The sequence below is a fragment of the Doryrhamphus excisus genome, chromosome 22, assembly GCF_030265055.1.
Source record: "Doryrhamphus excisus isolate RoL2022-K1 chromosome 22, RoL_Dexc_1.0, whole genome shotgun sequence".
NCBI lineage: Eukaryota > Metazoa > Chordata > Actinopteri > Syngnathiformes > Syngnathidae > Doryrhamphus > Doryrhamphus excisus.
Window position 1 is genome coordinate 3,105,110 of NC_080487.1, and position 18,380 is coordinate 3,123,489.

General features: G+C 41.6%; 4 protein-coding genes and 1 non-coding gene across 6 annotated transcripts; 3 read left to right on the forward strand and 2 right to left on the reverse strand.

The window, feature by feature from the left end:
* Positions 1-44: 44 nt before the first annotated feature.
* Positions 45-5,260, reverse strand: plbd1b (phospholipase B domain containing 1b). Its single transcript, XM_058061281.1, is given in 11 exon segments — positions 45-677; positions 804-910; positions 1,882-2,067; positions 2,147-2,287; positions 2,361-2,561; positions 2,665-2,809; positions 3,726-3,854; positions 3,958-4,099; positions 4,430-4,513; positions 4,615-4,837; positions 5,144-5,260. Coding segments are annotated over 11 exon segments (1,602 nt in total). The 5' UTR covers positions 5,211-5,260; the 3' UTR covers positions 45-500.
* Positions 5,261-5,358: 98 nt separating this feature from the next.
* trnar-ccu (transfer RNA arginine (anticodon CCU)) lies at positions 5,359-5,431 on the reverse strand. The gene has a single exon. It is a non-coding gene; the product is annotated as a tRNA-Arg (tRNA).
* A 370-nt stretch (positions 5,432-5,801) lies between these two features.
* Positions 5,802-7,537, forward strand: cby1 (chibby homolog 1 (Drosophila)). 2 transcript variants are annotated; one of them, XM_058061279.1, is made up of 5 exons: positions 5,802-5,875; positions 6,139-6,237; positions 6,426-6,531; positions 6,626-6,738; positions 6,831-7,537. In XM_058061279.1, exons 1-5 carry the CDS (start codon positions 5,870-5,872, stop codon positions 6,897-6,899), a joined length of 393 nt encoding a protein of 130 aa, XP_057917262.1. In that variant the 5' UTR covers positions 5,802-5,869; the 3' UTR covers positions 6,900-7,537. The 2 variants fall into 2 exon arrangements, with proteins under 2 accessions (XP_057917262.1, XP_057917263.1); XM_058061280.1 differs by having other exon boundaries at positions 5,822-5,963.
* A 258-nt stretch (positions 7,538-7,795) lies between these two features.
* On the forward strand, positions 7,796-10,634 carry pdap1a (pdgfa associated protein 1a). The gene is made up of 6 exons (XM_058061278.1): positions 7,796-7,966; positions 8,569-8,651; positions 8,724-8,798; positions 8,879-9,003; positions 9,506-9,657; positions 9,739-10,634. The coding sequence occupies exons 1-6, from the start codon at positions 7,954-7,956 to the stop codon at positions 9,771-9,773; spliced, it is 483 nt and encodes a 160-aa protein (XP_057917261.1). The 5' UTR covers positions 7,796-7,953; the 3' UTR covers positions 9,774-10,634.
* A 358-nt stretch (positions 10,635-10,992) lies between these two features.
* sh3bp1 (SH3-domain binding protein 1) lies at positions 10,993-18,338 on the forward strand. The gene is made up of 18 exons (XM_058061282.1): positions 10,993-11,490; positions 12,052-12,094; positions 12,201-12,305; positions 12,384-12,460; positions 13,206-13,317; positions 13,404-13,480; positions 13,585-13,672; positions 14,034-14,102; positions 14,177-14,267; positions 15,080-15,216; positions 15,314-15,425; positions 15,519-15,600; positions 15,677-15,757; positions 15,839-15,952; positions 16,017-16,114; positions 16,361-16,514; positions 16,592-16,866; positions 17,647-18,338. Exons 1-18 carry the CDS (start codon positions 11,441-11,443, stop codon positions 17,895-17,897), a joined length of 2,016 nt encoding a protein of 671 aa, XP_057917265.1. The 5' UTR covers positions 10,993-11,440; the 3' UTR covers positions 17,898-18,338.
* Positions 18,339-18,380: the final 42 nt, after the last annotated feature.

The following is an 18,380-nucleotide window of genomic DNA, read 5'->3' on the forward strand; positions in this document are numbered from 1 at the left end:
ATAAATAATAAAACATAACAAAAATTATGCCTTTTACGTCTGAGCTTGGTTTTTAAGGTTATTATCTGTTATTGATGAATACATACCAGAAATATTAGGAAATGGATGTGATTTATCGTTAGCTGTTTTAATCTAGTGAAATAAAAAGTGTTGCATTCAAGTCCCGTTGCACACATGTACAATGATATTAAGGTATTCTATTCTACTCTAACTTCTAATCACAAAAAGAAAGCTATATCATTGGATAATATGGTCTATATAGTCTATACCCATATGTCGAACAAGCCCCCCCCCCCCCCGTCATCACACTTCACTGACAGTAAAACGTGAACATTTGCTGCTGATGCTGGAGGAAAAGGTCAACAGCATGGCTTCCCTCTGGGGAACAGCGCATTGCCTTACGTGCAAATAGCTGCCTAATCTGCAATGGCTGTTTGAATGTTAGCACACAAACGGAATGGTTATCACAGTGTTTCATATGGAGTGGAGAGATGCGACGTTCAGGGCTGCTGCAAAGCGGGTCTCATGGTGACAAAAGTAAAGTTGTACTTATGAGGAAGGCCCTCGTGAGCGGTGAGGTTGAAGGAGAGCCATGTGAATGGTCGCAACCCCCCCTGCGTTGTGGGACCGTTTATTGCCTCCGCCGCTAGCTGGAGAGCCATCTGGTAGTCAGTCACCTGTGTCATGTGACAGGAGTGGGGAGGATGGGCGGGGTGAGTGATGATCGCAGGATTACACCTCCACAAGCAGTTTCAGTTCAAAGATGCAATGGATGTAGACAAGACGAGTCTTTGACCTCTGACCTTAGTGTCATAGCAGCCACCCGGGCATGGTCTTCTTGGTCACAGGTCGTTACGGCAACAGATGGTTTTACATGGGTGGCCTTTGGCATAAGGATCTCTCTTGTAGTCTGAAACAGATCCAGAATAAGACACATTACTGACAGTCGGACATACACTGTAACCTCTAAGGTCCATAATTAACTTGTCATCTACATTAATCCCTCGTTTATCGCGGTTAATTGGTTCCAGACCTGACTGTGATAAGTAAGTAAGTAAGTAAGAAGATAAAAATGTCCTACTTCCACCAAAATACTACATGTAATAAATAACAAAATAAAATTATTTTAATTATTTCTGCAATTTACTGTTTATGCTGTACATTGTTGTTCATATTCATCTATTTATTCACCACATTATTATTGTTATTATTTATTATTATACGGGAGCCAGGCAACGACATTTCGTTGTCTATCCATCCATCCATCCATAACTTGTATTTGTTTTTTTTAACTAATAATGGACCATAGTCAACTGTGATAAGTTATCAATTAATTACTTTTTGAACACAATAGATATTATTAGTAGTTATTATTATTATTTATTATTATACATTATTTATTATCTATCTATCTATCACTTGTATTTGTTTTTTTTTAACTAATAATGGACCATAGTCAACTGTGATAATTTATCAATTAATTACTTTTTGAACACAATAGATATTATTAGTAGTTATTATTAGTAGTTATTATTATTATTTATTATTATTAATTACTAATTATTAATTATTATTATTTATTATTATTATTTATTATTATTATACATTATTTATGATCTATCTATCTATCTATCTATCTATCTATCTATCTATCTATCTATCTATCTATCTATCTATCTATCTATCTATCTATCTATCTATCTATCTATCTATCTATCTATCTATCTATCTATCTATCTATCTATCTATCTATCTATCTATCTATCTATCTATCTATCTATCTATCTATTATTTATTATTACTTTTTAAATGCAATATAGGGTGATATTACAATGGCGATGTAGAGAGGGGGTGACTGTGTTGCAAAGTGGTTGAACCTACTGTTGTATCTCATGATGTACTTGAGGGACTTGAGGTCAAACACCTTGGCCTGGTCTCTGCGGAGGATCTTTGCTCTGGGACAAAGGTCATAGGAGAAATCCTGTCCATGTCTTCTCCACAGCACATTGTATCCACTCAGGTTGTAGATTTCCACATGAAATGGAATGTTGTAGGACGGCCAGTACCCTTTAAAGTAATGCACACCGGGGGTAAAGGTTATCCACACTAGTGGTTAACTATTACAAACCTCATGTTTGCATGTTACCTCCACGTAAACTTTGGGTCTGGTCGGAGTGCATCACTTTCCCAGGAATCTGCTCCACAACGGTCAGAGCTCCGGTTCTGATGCTGTGACCGAGTGAGATCTTACTCAGGTCCACCACCATGTATTGGCTGTTGTACGTACCTGCAACACGGAACACCAACATTGCCTTCTTTCCTGAGTGAAACTCGAGTCTCACCGCCTCGACTCCTCTGACCTGAGTTGTATTTTGAGAAGATCTGCGCCCACTCTTCGCCGCTGCTCGCCAGGCTGTTGGCCAGGCGGACTCGCTGCCAGGCCAACAGGCTGTGAGGGCTGAGCTGTGAGAACAAGGAGGCGTTGAAGACACTGATGGAGGTCTGAGTAATCAGTAGGCGGCTACCAAGCAGATAGAAATCATCCAGAGATGTAAGGAAGCCTGCGGGATGACGGACATTTGGGATATTGGACCAGCGTTATTATTACTGAACACCATGTATTATGGTTTCGTATGATTAGGAGAGAGTGCGTATGTACTGTACCAGGGTAGCTGCTGAACGACATCTTTCCAGTGGCCGCGTGCTTGTCGGACACCCTGAGGTCCCAGTGTTTGTAGATGCGCATGGTGGATGCATAATTGTACCAGCTGGAGTGGCCCAGCAGCAAGTTCTCGAAGCCAGGCGTCACCTTGGACACAGTGAAGAGAGGATGGGTTGTGTTTGCGTTGTGTTTGCACTATGGAGATCTAGTCCTATTGTGGGTTCAGTTTGAGAGTGCTTGCCAGCAATATTTGAGATAACTACGACATTGCAAATCATTTGTGGATATTGATGATCAAAGATATGCACTAAAGTCAAGTCAAATTTGCATACTAAATATTGGGCAAATTAGTAAATTAGTAAGTAAGCACATCATATTTGATGGTTTGATGATAATAGATTGTCCTTGAACCTAAATAAAACTAAAATCATGCTGTTTGCTAACAGCAGAAAGGACACGTACCAGCAAATACAAATAGACGGTGTAGACATTGAAAGGGTGATGGAAAATAAATTTCTGGGGATCACAATAGATGAAAATATTAGCTGTAAACCTCATATTACAAATATACAACATAAGGTGGCCAGAAATATTTCAATATTTAATATTCAAAATTTGTTCTCAATCAGAAATCACTCCACACTCTTTATTGCTCTCTGGTTCTACCATATATTACTTATTGTGTGGAAATATGGGCTAATTACTATAAAAGCAATCTTCACTCGCTTAATGTACTACAAAAAAGGCCAGTAAGGATAATTCATAATGCCGCCTACAGAGAACATACTAACTCCTTATTTCTAAAATCACAAATACTTCAACTTGCTGATATAGTTCATCTTCAAACAGCTAAAATAATGCATAAGGCTAAAAATAACCAATTAGCTAAAAAATGTCATCCAATACTTCTCTACAAGAGAGGAGAAATATGACCTCAGGGAAGAACTACATTTGAAACACTGAAACGCTAGGACTACTAGCCATAGCATTTCAGTATGTGGAATCAAATTATGGAATGGATTGAAATCTACATTGAGCTCAGTAGCAGCTTGAACCAAAAGACCTTAATGAGAGCTGTGCAGTGGCCCATTCCTGGCGTACTGAAAGAATTGAGGCGAGGTGCCAGAGCAGGGACAAGGTCCAGGAGGTCGCCGACGCTATTCAGAAACTGCACAGTGAACTCCGACAGAGGCTGAGGAGGAGAGCGGGAGGAGAGTAGGAGGAGGTTGAGTAGGGTGACACACGGTCGTCATTAGCTCTGCAACACACATTACATTACACACACACACACACACCTCCATGTGTTTGCTATTGGCCCACAATGCAGCTCCGGCTAGAAGACCGTCCAGTTGGGCCAGGATCAATCCCAAATGGTTCCACAGGGGGTCGCTGTTTTTTCTCATTTTTATCTGCTCTCTGGCCCACTGGTCCTGTTTGCTGTGGGTCATTCAGGGTGTGCTCACGCTAGGCCATTCGTTCTGAATATTTCTTTTTTGCAAGTAATTACGTGTGAGAGAGGAGCAATCACATTAATTGGACGACATGTTTTTATTTTGCACACAAATGTACTGTATTATTTCTATAACAAAATGTGTTTGTTATCATTCAAGAACCTGTCAGGAGTGGTTGCATTGCAGTCATGCTATGACTGAGCTATGTTGCACATATGCATATGTGAGTGCATGGGATCATGTCCTACCCAGGACAAGTATTCTAGAACATAGAAAATAGTTACTTCTCTTCTTTGAACAAATATTAAAATCGCACCTGAAGAATCTTTTCAAGGGATCCAGAACCTTCTCGTCCTTTATTAGCTGAGGGTACAAGTTGGTGTAATGATTAAACATCTGTCTGCAATGAAAGAACAGCAATTAGTATATTTACATTTATGATATGATACTTACATTTATGTGATATTATGTCGTGACAACATAAAACTCCCATGTATTCACCCAGCAGTGAAGTATCCTTCCAGGTAGCCGGCCAGGAAGAAAGTCGTCTCGTCTTCCTGTTTGCCACCACCATAACCAGCACGAATTTCCAAGATGCCCCATCCGCTCAAATGCAGAGTGTCATTGAAGTAGCCATAGGCACCCCCCTCTGTCTCCATCACATCCTGCTTCAGGATCACCCTTTTCTGGGCAGCATCCCAGTACACGGTGGCCTCATGGAGGTCTGTAAGAGGATGGTCAGGGTCACAGGGTTGAGGTTGGATAACACATATTATGTAACTTATGTTATGGCAGAATCATAGCGATAGAATTATTTAGGGGCATGCAATTTATATGTTTTTGTTATTTGACAATGTTATTTCCAGATTACATATGCAGCATCTGATATTCGAGTTAATGTTAACAAAATGCAAAGGAAATGTGTATAAAGTGTACTTGTGTAGAAGCTCAATCTTAGACAATTATACAATCAAGTTAATAATTTTTAATAATACTAATTAACTCATATTCTATACACTACAATACTCACGCCAAGTGTGAACTGATGCAGCCAAAGTGTTGAACAGTATCCACAGTATAGTGCCCTGCTCTCTCATTTATGCAGATAATTTCTTGCAGTTTTCTGAAAATAAACAATCCTTCTACGATCGTCACTGTTGTGAAGTAGGCGTTAATCGTTGGTACTTCCCGAGCAGGGTGATGATGTATGTGTGATTATCTGGGACGAAAAAAAAAATCACTTTCCACCCCAGATGGGACTCGAACCCACAATCCCTGGCTTAGGAGGCCAGTGCCTTATCCATTAGGCCACTGGGGCATGGGTGAACGAAGCTCACAATAATTGTTTTGTCCTATATTCTGCATTGTACATTTGGTGGCATAGCAATGTCGGCGAAATGTATACACATGTATAACAGAACTGCATATATCATATGAGTAGAGAAGGACGATAAACCCAATTTTGATGTGGCAATCGAATCACCATGGTGATGCGTTTTGGAACGTTCCATTTTATATTCTTTGAAGGGGTGTACGTCTTTCATCAAATGTATAAATAAAATAAAGAAAATAATAAAACACAAAAATGTAGAATTAATTTTAATAAATCTCGACAAATGATGGAGAGTGATGTCAAACGTAGAACTGTTTGGCAGAATTCTTTATTTTTGTATGGAACATTCGAACATGCGCAGTAGCAAGCTTGCATTGTTTACAGAGAGCTCGACCACACAGCTTTAGCAAATAAGTAGTCCTTATGGAGGTAAATATGTCGCATATATAAGCAAAGTGTCACACAAAGATCTACTAACGGGCTACTAAGGCAATCAACAGTATCAATCAAAGGGCAGGTATGGGAAACATCCGTAGCTCGTAGTTAGCTAAATAGTTAGCTCAGTAGCTGTTAGCTCAATAGCATTAGACCGTTGCATAGCGTCCTGTTGGTAACCACAACGATGGGCTGGTGTTAACCATTCTCTGTAAAATATAATAATAATATTGATTTATGTGTACAATCTCATCTAGGATTTCAAAATGTCACTGAAGCTCCCGCTATTTGGGAACACATTCAGTCCGAAGAAGATTCCTCCAAGGAAATCAGCTTCGTTATCAAGCCTTCATAAGGTAAGCTCCTGTATAGGAACATTTGAATGTTATTAACAGTGGACGGATAAATAATGCTGAATGTTACAACAAAGTGCATATATTGATGATTGGTGCAGTCATATTTGCATATAGCCAGTCAAATGTCATATTATGGGTTTGTAAAGAGTGTATATGTATAATTTCCTTCTACATGTTCTCTCTTTTAGCTAGACCGTTCCACACGGGAACTTGAGCTGGGTCTCGAGTGTGGACCGCCTATGATGAACATCGGAGGACATGCATTAAAATTTGAAGATGGACACTGGATAACGGGTAATGGAAGTTGGGAATGTTGCTTGTAGGCCAGTGCAAGGAATGTTGCAATGTCAGACCAATATATTTTTTTTCTTCTTTTTGTCTGAACCAGAATCCGGTGGAAATGTATCTTCAAGGGAAATGGAGCGGATCAGGAAAAGAAATACACAGCTAGAAGAGGAGAACAATATTCTAAAATTAAAGATTGAAATTCTTCTTGACATGGTGAGAACAGAGGACACTATCCGGATTACCGAGGCTGAATGTACCCTTCTTATTAACGGTGGAATAACTTGCATTTCATCTTTTCTATGTAGCTGACGCAGTCCACAGTAGATTACCACCTGATGGAGAAAGAAGTGCAGGAGATAACGCCTCTGCATTGAAGAAATGACAAATATGATTATGGTGTCTTCCTCATAGGAATTTTTAAGTGGGATTATTTTTTGTTCTTTAAATATTATCTTTGGTTTTGTACATTGTAATGGTGACCAAATATTTACAATGGTCTACACAATTTTTTAAACAAAGAAGAAACTATATCCGCCGGGCTAATTTGGGGGCACTGATTTTGAAACTGATGCATCAGCCTTCAAGCCAGATTCTTTCTGAAACTGCTGAATTTGAAGCTGTTACCAAATCAGTGCACTCAAATTGGCTAAAAAATCTAGTTTTCATTCATGTTTCTGCAACTTCATCACACTTTGTAGACCTGTGTTATCTACCATGAACACTTTTAAGCAAAATCATGTTTTATTACATTTATAATGAACTGGTGTGTAGATTGTTTTAAAAACAATTTCTTTATTTTTTATTACCTCAAGTATATTAAATATTCTGCATTTTTACATAGTGTCTGCATGGCAAACAGTTCTCTTCACATTAAAGTGGAATAGCCACAATGAACACAGCTGATGCCTTTTATTCACATATTTAAATCACATATTTGCAGACTCAACACCCTACTTATTAACCTGATTCTGACGAATTGTATAGATCTTGACAACTGCAAATATACCATATATAGTACGTTGGATTTTCTAGCAGTTTTACATGACACAATTGAGAGTAATTCGATTTATTTGATAAAATTGTATTTATTTCTTTCATCTTTAATGTTTATTTTGTAGCTCTACGTAGATACATCTATGCGCAAAGCATGTACAGTGCAACCTAATTATTTTGAAAATCCCGGTCAAAGAAGAGGGCCGTCTCACAGAAAAAAATCAGTGCAGCTGATTGGTGATAGTATCTGTCAGTCAACGTCACGAAAGGTTAGCCACTGCGCATGCGCTACAGGATTTACGAAGTAGCTACGTAGCTACAGTAAATGCTGACAAACCGCCCAAGAGATAAAGTTAACGCGTTTTAACGGTATTGTGAAAAATATTTAGTGGTAATTATAAGGGTTGAGTGGTACTATTGCTGTCAGCCTTCATCATGCCGAGAGGTGGTGAGTATTACTTTTAGAAAGGTAATCGTAGCTAGCAAATGTGTGTCGTATACTGTGGTGCATGCTTAGCTTTTAGCATGCTAACCGGTTAGCACTGGGGCAATGTTGGTATTCGCGGTCCGGGAAAACATAACGGTTCAAAGTGCATACAATTGTGTTAAACTAAGTTAACTAAGTCTGCTTGTTGTATCAGCTTGTTGCAAAGTTAGGTCCCCGATAACATTTGCACGGCTATACTCATTTTTTTTTCAGTGTTCGATTACCGCCATTAACGTCACCATGTGTACCATAGCTTCCCTCCTTTGACAGCTTATTCATGATGTACAGTTTTACATTTAATACCCGCTTGTAGCTGTTTTTTCTCGTCATTGCATGTGGGAGTATTTCATGCAGTCAAATAATTGCTAAATTAAATATCTTAATATTTACTAAATCATTTCCACAGTGAATAATAATGCTGTGGTAAGTGAAATGAAATGCCAGAGCAATTAGTTAGGTCAGTCATGCATTAACTGAGGTATATACATATTGTACTGAATTCAGTAAATCATTTCCAGAGGTGAATATTGTTGTTTTGTAATAACTTGCATGTAAATCTGCAGGGAAAAAGGGCCACAAAGGCAGAGGGAAGCAATTCAGCAATCCTGAGGAGATTGACCGTCAGATGAAAGCACAGAGAGAGCTGGTAAGTTACATTTTTTTTTTCAAGAGAATGTTTGGTGTTTATGGGTTTTTTTTCTTTCCTTTTTTTAAACAGGAGGAAAATGCTGGTGTGGAGAAAGAGAGCGCTTCCGACTCTGAGGAGGAGAGTAGCAGTGATGAGGAATCTGAGGTGAGGAAGGACGGGATTGTGACTATGCTGTCTATGCGTCTTTGTATTTTTGCTACAAATTTTGTCGTTTCTACATACAGTCTAGGAAGAGGAGCGGCGTGGAGGGACTCATCGAAATTGAGAACCCCAACCGCGTGTCTCAGAAAAACAAGAAAGTTTCGGAATTAGATGTCAATGCTCCAAAAGAGCTGTCTCGCAGAGAAAGGTGAGTCTTTAATGAGTTATTGCGTCACCGCTAACATTGTTATTCTATGTGTTTGTATACAGCGGAAACTTCAAGTAAAATAACAAAAAACTCGCTCTGCAATTCTACGTTAAATAACAGAACTTTAAATAATTATTTCTATGTGCAAACTGGGTCGAGTGGTTAGCGCGAAGACCTCACAGCTAGGAGACAAGGGTTCAATTCCATCCTCGGCCACCTCTGTGTGGAGTGTGCATGTTCTCCCCGTGCATGCGTGGGTTTTCTGCGGGTACTCCAGTTTCCATAGGTGTCCATAGGTATGAATGTGAGTGTGAATGGTTGTTTGTCTATATGTGCCCTGTGATTGGCTGGCCACCGGTCCAGGGTGTACCCCGCCTCTCGCCCGAAGACAGCTGGGATAGGCTCCAGCACCCCCCTCGACCCTCAAAAAGCGGTAGAAATATAAATAATACACCTCAATATTCCAAGATGAGCCATCTTTCCTGTTGTCACGTTTTATCAGGGAAGAGATTGAGAAGCAGAAGTCCAAGGAACGCTTCAGGAAGCTTCAGCTCGAGGGGAAGACGGAGCAGGCGAGAGCGGACCTTGCCAGGCTTGCTATTATCAAGAAGCAGAGGGAGGACGCTGCCAAGAAAAGAGAAGAGCTCAGGAAAGGTAAAAAGGCAGGAAATGACCAATAAATTCACATTTGTTTCCAATTTGAATGGTACAATCTTTTCTTTTTTTTATTCATAGAAAAAGAGGCTGAAGAAGCCAAAGCAAAGCGCTAGTCTCCAGTCCGAGAACTTCAACATGCACATCGGTCTCAGAGGGATGGAGAGAGGCGAGGGAACAAATTTGGAATAGCGTCAGAAGACGGCTGCTCCTGGGCTCCATCCAGTGCTTCCTTTAACACCAGGGGGGAGACGTGGGACTCACGATGTGGTCCGGACAGATTAAAAAACGGGTGAAATCATCAAGAGGTGAAGAGAAATGCAACATTTGGGATTCATCTGCAGGTTTTCTAAGTGCTGCACACACTCTTTACTGTTACGCCATCTCAGTTCATGTCGATGCTGATCATTTGCATTCCTTTTTTTTTCCTGGCTTTACGTGTTTTTTTACAAGGTGTTGACATGTTGATGGGACTCTAACAGCAGGGACCGTCCCTTTTTCCCTCCGACTTATTTTTGTCGGAATGCAGCAATAGATGGTAAAAAAGAACACCAATGATCAAGTAGATCAAGCTTGTATTAATTCTTTATGAAGTGGACATGATGTTTACTCCACCCAGAAGGAATATTACTTGAACTACCTTTTTGATAAGCCTTATTTTTTAAAATAGCTACACAACTTAACACTTTTTGGAAAGCCTTGCATCAAACTGCCTCAAAGTCTGTGGCCTTGTTTCTGCAAGGCGCTGTCCCTCTATACGACGGATTTTGTCTTTTGTTGCCTTTTTGGCCCGCTCAAGACCGCATCACTGGCTTTTTACCGGCTCATTTTCACACACTTGCTCAAACGGAACCCTCACTCGCTTAACATTTTTGTGTCGGAAAAACAAAATACTAGGAGACTTTCATTGTTTGGTTTAGCAATCTTCAAATGCATTTAAACACACAATCATATACACAGATGGAAAAATAACTTGCATTAAGGGAAAAAATACAAAGGTAAAATTGTTAAGCTGCCACTTATGTGTTTGAAGTCATTTAATAAAGAAAATCAGACAATGGCTTTACTCTAAATGTTGGTTTGTGCTTTAATTGGCAATATTGAACATTATTTGAATACATATTATGTAGGTTACAAAGTCCAGCAGCTGTAAGAATATATAATAACTCTACAATTATGGCCTCCTACAACTCAAGACAAAAGATAAAACAGATAAAAATAAAATGTTTTAAACTGGAATGAAAATCTGCCATCACGGCTCATTTCCCCAACATCTGTCATGTTCAAAGTAGAAAGCAGACAAGGATGTGAAACAATAAAATAAAATCTGTCAAGTGGTCCAACAGTTACAACACATTGAAAATTGAAAAATGGTTACTACTTGACAGCTTCCTCATTCGCCCTCGTTACATCCTTTTTTATTTCAAATAAATAAGACTTCACCTGCCAAAAAGGAAAAATATTACGCATTTTTTTTCAATTGATTTTAAAACTGACCTCATTTTGGTTATAAATAAATTCTAATCCATGTTTTTTTGGGACATATTTACTGCTAAAATGTAAAGGTAACTGCTCATGATTGCTAATAGGTGGGGAGTTGAACTGTTTGCCAGTCAAAAAAAAAAAAAATCTCCCACTCACAACTGCATGTGTGCAACTTCCTCATGAAGTGTTTTACAGCTCGAGAGCGCAGATAGTAGATCAAACCTTCGGTAGCAGCCAGCTCGACCTTGGCTGGGGTGGCCGCTCACCAAGTCGGCCAGGTATTGCTCATACAGCCAAAATGCTCCGACAGTCTCTCAGCATTCTGAAGCAGCTTGGATCTTCTGCAAAGTAAGTTTTTTTCCCATCATACTCCTGTGTGTTTTGTTGTAAAAACTACTTTGTGTATGTACTGTGCTTGGTATGGCGTTTGACACAACATATTTGACATGCTGTATTAAATATGTTTACAAATATGTCTACACTGGGCCCAGTTTAGCTCTTTGCCTGTGACTCAGTTTGAGGTTGCAGCTGCACGGCACCCGCGCGGTGCGCTTCTGCACGGGAAAACCACACCAGCACACAAAGCCACTCGCTATTTACACGAACATGACGTTCGATATCTCGCTTTTAACAACATGCACAGCAATTCTGTGGTTTGCTTCTTTTATATGACTCGGTGTATTGCAATACTACTGCTTTATGGTTCTCAAAACTGGCGTTTAAATAAGGAACTGCCCAGAGCGCCTAACTGGTTTTGTGTTTTCATGTCATACACACTCCTGAACCATAGCTCGATTACTTTTTGCATTTTTTGCATTAATATATACAATAAATGACAATATAGCTAATAATCATGATGTTTTGCCAATGATTACTTTATGTTATTGTTAATAATATTCATATTTGCAGGTCTCAAGATGTCAGTGAGCTTCTACAAGAAGACCTGGTTGTGGTGAGAAGAACAGTCTCCAGTAGCCTCATAAAAACCGGAGCTACTTAAAATATGCAAGTGTTTCTGGTAATACTTAGTAATACTGCATGTATGCGTGACATTGAAGGTGGAGCAACGGGTGGAACCCGCCAAGAGAGCAGCTCAGGTCCTCCATAAGAAGTTGCAAGGCTGTATGCAGAGCCAGTCGGGACTGGATACTGAAAAACGGATGGTACGTGACGATGCTGCCTGTCAGCCATGATGGAAGCACTGTGAACTGTACACAAAGTGTTTGTGGGCGTCTCCGCAGAAGAAGCTTCCTCTGATGCTGCTGTCAGTCGGCATGGCGGAAAGCTTCAAAGACTTTGACGCGGAGTCTCCCATCAGGTGAGGCCTTCACCTTCTGGTATCCATGCCTCGGTGGTGTTTCCTCCCTCATGTGAGAACCTCCTGACAAGCACGTCAGCCACCATGTTTTCAGTTCTGTATCAAAAAGGAAGATGTTGTGATGATGAACTCTTTCAGATTAGGAGCACAGAACAAACACTGAATGTACGTCTGGTAGAGTGGAGATGTTGTCTTTGGGAGTGCTGGAGCCTATCCCAGCTGTCTTGGGGAGGTTGCTGGAGCCTATCCCAGCTGTCTTGGGGAGGTTGCTGGAGCCTATCCCAGCTGTCTTGGGGAGGTTGCTGGAGCCTATCCCAGCTGTCTTGGGGAGGTTGCTGGAGCCTATCCCAGCTGTCTTGGGGAGGTTGCTGGAGCCTATCCCAGCTGTCTTGGGGAGGTTGCTGGAGCCTATCCCAGCTGTCTTGGGGAGGTTGCTGGAGCCTATCCCAGCTGTCTTGGGGAGGTTGCTGGAGCCTTTCCCAGCTGTCTTGGGGCGAGTACTGGAGCCTATCCCAGCTGTCTTGGGGCGAGTGCTGCAGCACTCTCCCCAAGACAGCTGGAGCCTATCCCAGCTGTCTTTGGGGGTTGCTGGAGCCTACACCCTGGACTGGTGGCCAGCCAATCACAGGGCACATATAGACAACAACTAATAATATATAATAATAATATATAATATAATATACTGAATTGTGGTTAGATAAATGTTGTATTCCTCTATAAATGTGTGTGTGTGTGTGTGTGGCAGGCGGGTGCTGGAGATGTGCTGCTTCATGGAGAAGATGTTGGCCAGCCTGCTAGCAGACTACGAGATGAAAGTGGAGAAAGAAGTCTTGGAGCCATTGAATAAACTTAGTGAGGTGTGATGAATATTATTTTAATATTTGTCTGTTAAATGATAATTTACGTCATTTATCTTCCTGCCTTCTTGTTCGTCGTCCTCAAGGAAGAATTACCAGAGATCCTCAAAAACAAGAAGCACTTTGCAAAGCTCAACGCAGACTGGAATAATGCGCGACTCCGGTTGTATTTTACTCACTTTGTGATTTGAACTCATCCTTGCAGCGGTTTACTCATTATCGTTTCATATTTTTACCCCCCCCCCCCCCCCCCCCCCCCGCCCACAGGAGCCAGGCCAGCACCGGTCCACAAGCAAAGCAGGATGGGCTCAAGGAGGAGGAGGAAGAAGCTTGGAGGAAGTTGGAGACCATCAAGGCACTAATGTTCATTCTTAAAGGGGCCTTATATGCTTTTATATACTTTTTATATGCTTTTATATGCTTTTTATATACTTTTCTGACCTCTAAATGTATTTAGAATGTCGTATTGTGGTTCAATTAAGTAAGTTTCAATTCCATTTCAACTACTTTGGCGGAAAGCACAAATCCAATGAAATACAGCTGGAATAGGTGCAGATTCTGGAAGATCTTGAAAGTTTTCAGTGCACGTTATTGTGTGTAGCTGCTCTACAGGATTCCACAACTCAACAGAAAGGGTCAAAAAATGAATATTTAAAGTTAAGTTGTTCCCATTTGGGGTTTGAACCGTAACCATTGAGTTGTTTATGTCTTTATAGAACCAGTACTCAGCAGACCTGTATCACTTTGCAACCAAAGAGGATGATTACGCCAGCTACTTCATTCGCGTACGTAGGAATCAAAATACATGTTGCAAACAAACATATGTTAGTCAACTTCATTTTCTTTCTTCATTTTCCAGCTTTTGGAGTTGCAAGCGGAATACCACAAAAATTCCCACGACTTCCTGGATCGAAATATAAATGAACTGAAGGAGAATTACAGCCAAAAAGGTCAGTGTTTGTGGTTTTGGAGGTGAAATTATCAATACATTCATTCATTCATTTTCTACCGCTTTTCCTCACGAGGGTTGCGCGGGGGTGCTGGAGCCTATCCCAGCTGTCTTGGGGGTTGCTGGAGCCTATCCCAGCTGTCTTGGGGGGTTGCTGGAGCCTATCCCAGCTGTCTTGGGGGGTTGCTGGAGCCTATCCCAGCTGTCTTGGGGGTTGCTGGAGCCTATCCCAGCTGTCTTGGGGGGTTGCTGGAGCCTATCCCAGCTGTCTTGGGGGGTTGCTGGAGCCTATCCCAGCTGTCTTGGGGGGTTGCTGGAGCCTATCCCAGCTGTCTTGGGGGGTTGCTGGAGCCTATCCCAGCTGTCTTGGGGGGTTGCTGGAGCCTATCCCAGCTGTCTTGGGGGGTTGCTGGAGCCTATCCCAGCTGTCTTGGGGGGTTGCTGGAGCCTATCCCAGCTGTCTTGGGGGGTTGCTGGAGCCTATCCCAGCTGTCTTGGGGGGTTGCTGGAGCCTATCCCAGCTGTCTTTGGGGGTTGCTGGAGCCTATCCCAGCTGTCTTGGGGGCTGCTGGAGCCTATCCCAGCTGTCTTGGGGGTTGCTGAGATGGCCGAGGGTGGAATTGAACCCTGGTCTCCTAGCTGTGAGGTCTTTGCGCTAACCACCGCGCTGCCATTATCAATCCAATTAAATACAATTTTAATTCAATCTAACAAATTAAATGCTTTTTCCTTGCAATGAAATCTAATTCAATAACATTGTTATTTATTATCCATTTATACAATAAATGTAATAATTTATGTGATGTTCTGCAGGGCCGCCAGTGAACCCTTTTGGACAGAAGGTTTTTGGGGAGCCGCTGGCCTCTCATTTGCAGGAAAGCAACAACGAAATCGCTGCACCCATCCAAGAGTGCGTTCATATGCTGCTCAGAACAGGAATGAAAGAGGAGGTGGGATTGGGATTGGGATTGGGATCCCACCCCCCTGTATCTGATAAAGATAGGACCAGTAATGGATGACTAACATGCCCTTCTGCTTCCACCTCAGGGTCTCTTTCGGCTGGCGGCTGCGGCCTCGGTAGTGAAGAGGCTGAAGACTTGTTTGGATCAGGGGAAGGTTGATCATAGCGAGTTCAGCATGGATCCTCATGCTGTGGCTGGTGAGGATCTACAGTAGATCTATTCATGCATTGATATACTGGAATAAATTGTATTAATTAATTATTATTATTAATCTGGAATGGCTGCCACAGGTGCGCTGAAGTGTTACCTGCGAGAACTCCCTGAACCTCTAATGACCTCTGAACTCTACAACGACTGGTTTAAAGCAGCAGGGTGCAGAAAAAGTCGACACCTCAGCACCTTTTATACAGTATCTGTGATTGAAGACTTGATGCTATGGTTTTTACAGTGAAAAAGACATGAGTGACAAGCTGGAGAAGTTCAGAGCTTTGCTGAAGAAGCTGCCCCCGGAGAACTACAACAACCTCAGGTCTTGGTCTTTGAACGTGTCATGAAACTATGATGTCATAACACTTTTTTTTTTTTTTTTTTTTTTTTTTTTTGGGACTAGGTACCTGGTCCAGTTCTTGTCCCTGCTGTCCCAGCAGCAGTCTTCCAACAAGATGACTCCCAGCAACATCGCCATCGTACTCGGGCCTAACCTGCTCTGGCCGCGAGCTGACTGGTAACTGTCGGCCATGTTTTTTTTTACTCTCTTCAACCACACACTACAACCTCTTCCTGTTTAGGGAGAGCCCTCTGCTCGACATGGCGTCCGCCTCCTCAGTCCAGGTGGTAACGGTTATCGAGCCTCTTATTCAATACAGCGACACTCTCTTCCCTGAAGGTACGAATCCCATCTTTATTTCGAGTATAATCTATTTACTCTACATCACACTCAGATTATTAGCTTGTTATAAAATGGCAGCTGTTTGTTTGACAGGTGCCAATCATCAGCTATGAAAGATCCTCATGACGAGCTAGTCAACCCACTGGAAATTGCAAAAATCACAGCTCAATATAACTCTGACAGAGGGAGGCTGACGTCACTGCAGCAATGAATGCGTTGAAAACATTCTTGATGTTTGTTCAGGGGTGTCCTTTGAGGTCCCAGAGGCCCCCGAGGTCCAAGTTGATCCTCCAGTCCAGTCCTCCGTCTCAGAACGGGCGCCACTGAGCAGAACCGTCTCCTCATCCTCCACGGCTTCCTCTTCCTCTTCCCACCTCCCTCTCTCCAAGACAAACAGGTATCCAAGTAGCCAGCTAGCTAGCTGCAAGGTTAGCAAAGCAGTTCATTGATCATCTTCACCTTTTCTCCATTCAGCATATCTTCTCAAGATGGTGTCTCCTCCATGAAGCCTGTTTCTGCCAGGCGCTCAGCATGGGCATCTGAGGCGGCAAGGCTGCAAAAAGAAACACCCACGCCAGAACCCACCTTGTCGTCCAACCGGAACCCGACGCAGCCAACCCCAACTGCGGGATCCAACCAAGGAGAGAACAAAGACCAAGCCCAGAAACAGTGCTTGGAACCGCTGGTGTCCATTTCGGAGGCCCCTCTTACCGCTCCTAAAGATGTTGTGAGGATCACACCAAACAAACGTGAGTCGAACCTTCTATGACAGGGGTCTCAAACTCAATTTACTTGGGGGGGCACTGGAGCTAGGGTCTGGGTCAGACTGGGTCACATCAGGTTTTCAAAAATAAACAAAACACATTTATTAAAAACAGAAAAATATACAAACTTTTTCAGTGCTTTGGTTCCAATTTTCCGAATATCTTGATTTTTATTTTTTGCACAAAATAAGATGAAAAATAAACAAATCAAGAATAAAGAAAATCAATCAATCTGTAATAAATATAATAATAATAATAAAACGGCAAATAATAAAAACTTAAGAAACCACATATAGTTGGTGGGTAGACAAATTATTTTTTTCAGATTAAAATGAACAAAGCATTATTAGAGCCCTGTAGACATGACAAAACACGACTATAGTCACATTTATACTCTTTTTATTTACAACATATTGCGCAACTGCAGGGTCTTGAGACACATGCTAACTCGCAAACTAGAGAGCTAGCGACCTAAGTTATTTCCTTTAAACTTAAATAGCCAAAAGCTTACCACTTCCACACGGATAGGGAGGATAACTATTAACAGTTATTTAACCTTTAACATGAACATTAATCAAACGTAATAATTTTTTCTGGGTACATGATACCATACAGCATCCATATCAAACTTGCGCGGGGCCGCACTAACATTAAACTTTCATATCAAGGCGGGGGCCTCAAACTAGTGTCCTGCGGGCCACTAATGAATCGTCCCAGTGGGCTTACTTTTTATGATTATTCTGTATCCCTGCCTCTCATTCGCAGCAAAGAGATGCGCCAGTGTGAGAAAAGCAAACGAGCCGATGACGGTTCTCTACAGCAAACCCAAAGCCCCGGTGCCACCCAAGCCACGAGCCCCCTTGGCGCCCACAGCCACCCACAGTGGCACCCCGGGGGTGACTCCTCCAGTTCAACCAGCCGGCCTCAAAAAGCCACCGTTTAAAAAGGCCGGACTTAAAGCCCCAAACTGCCCTCCACCGCTTCCCCCTCCAGTACAGACGACAGAAGCGCAGTAAGATGAGATGTAGAGGATCACAACTTGACCCAAACACCTAAACCTCACCTCAGGTGTCCCAATACTTTTGTCCATGGTGTATCTGCATATTGTTTGAGTTCATTGTACTTGATTAATGTATTTATTTACACAAAGGTTTGGATTTCAAAATAATAGCACACCTCTCAGCTAATAAAGTCTGGACATTAATATTTATTACATCTCTCCACCACACTCCGAAAATTATGAGAGCATATAGTCATAATATTGACATTAAAGGTTGAATTTATGAGATTAACAATGAAAGATAAAGTCATATGAGATTTTTAAAAAGTTGGAATTATGAGCGAGAAAAAAAGTCTTATAGGTCGAAATTATGATCTGAGACAATTATGAGAGCGGAAAGTCAAAATATTGACATAAAATGTACAAAATATGAGATAGAAAGTCATGATTATGTGTCTCATAATTGTCATTTTTAATCTCATAATTATGACTGTATCTC

Bases quoted from the DNA above. Each gene is read 5' to 3' on its own strand.
- cby1 (XM_058061279.1), top strand. The intron at 6,238-6,425 runs GTAAGCTCCTGT...TCTCTCTTTTAG, and splicing joins CGTTATCAAGCCTTCATAAG to CTAGACCGTTCCACACGGGA. The intron at 6,532-6,625 runs GTAATGGAAGTT...TGTCTGAACCAG, and splicing joins AGATGGACACTGGATAACGG to AATCCGGTGGAAATGTATCT.
- pdap1a (XM_058061278.1), top strand. The intron at 9,004-9,505 runs GTGAGTCTTTAA...ACGTTTTATCAG, and splicing joins GAGCTGTCTCGCAGAGAAAG to GGAAGAGATTGAGAAGCAGA. The intron at 9,658-9,738 runs GTAAAAAGGCAG...TTTTATTCATAG, and splicing joins AAGAGAAGAGCTCAGGAAAG to AAAAAGAGGCTGAAGAAGCC.
- sh3bp1 (XM_058061282.1), top strand. From the start codon at position 11,441: ATGCTCCGACAGTCTCTCAGCATTCTGAAGCAGCTTGGATCTTCTGCA. The intron at 14,268-15,079 runs GTCAGTGTTTGT...GATGTTCTGCAG, and splicing joins GGAGAATTACAGCCAAAAAG to GGCCGCCAGTGAACCCTTTT. The intron at 16,867-17,646 runs GTGAGTCGAACC...TCTCATTCGCAG, and splicing joins GAGGATCACACCAAACAAAC to CAAAGAGATGCGCCAGTGTG.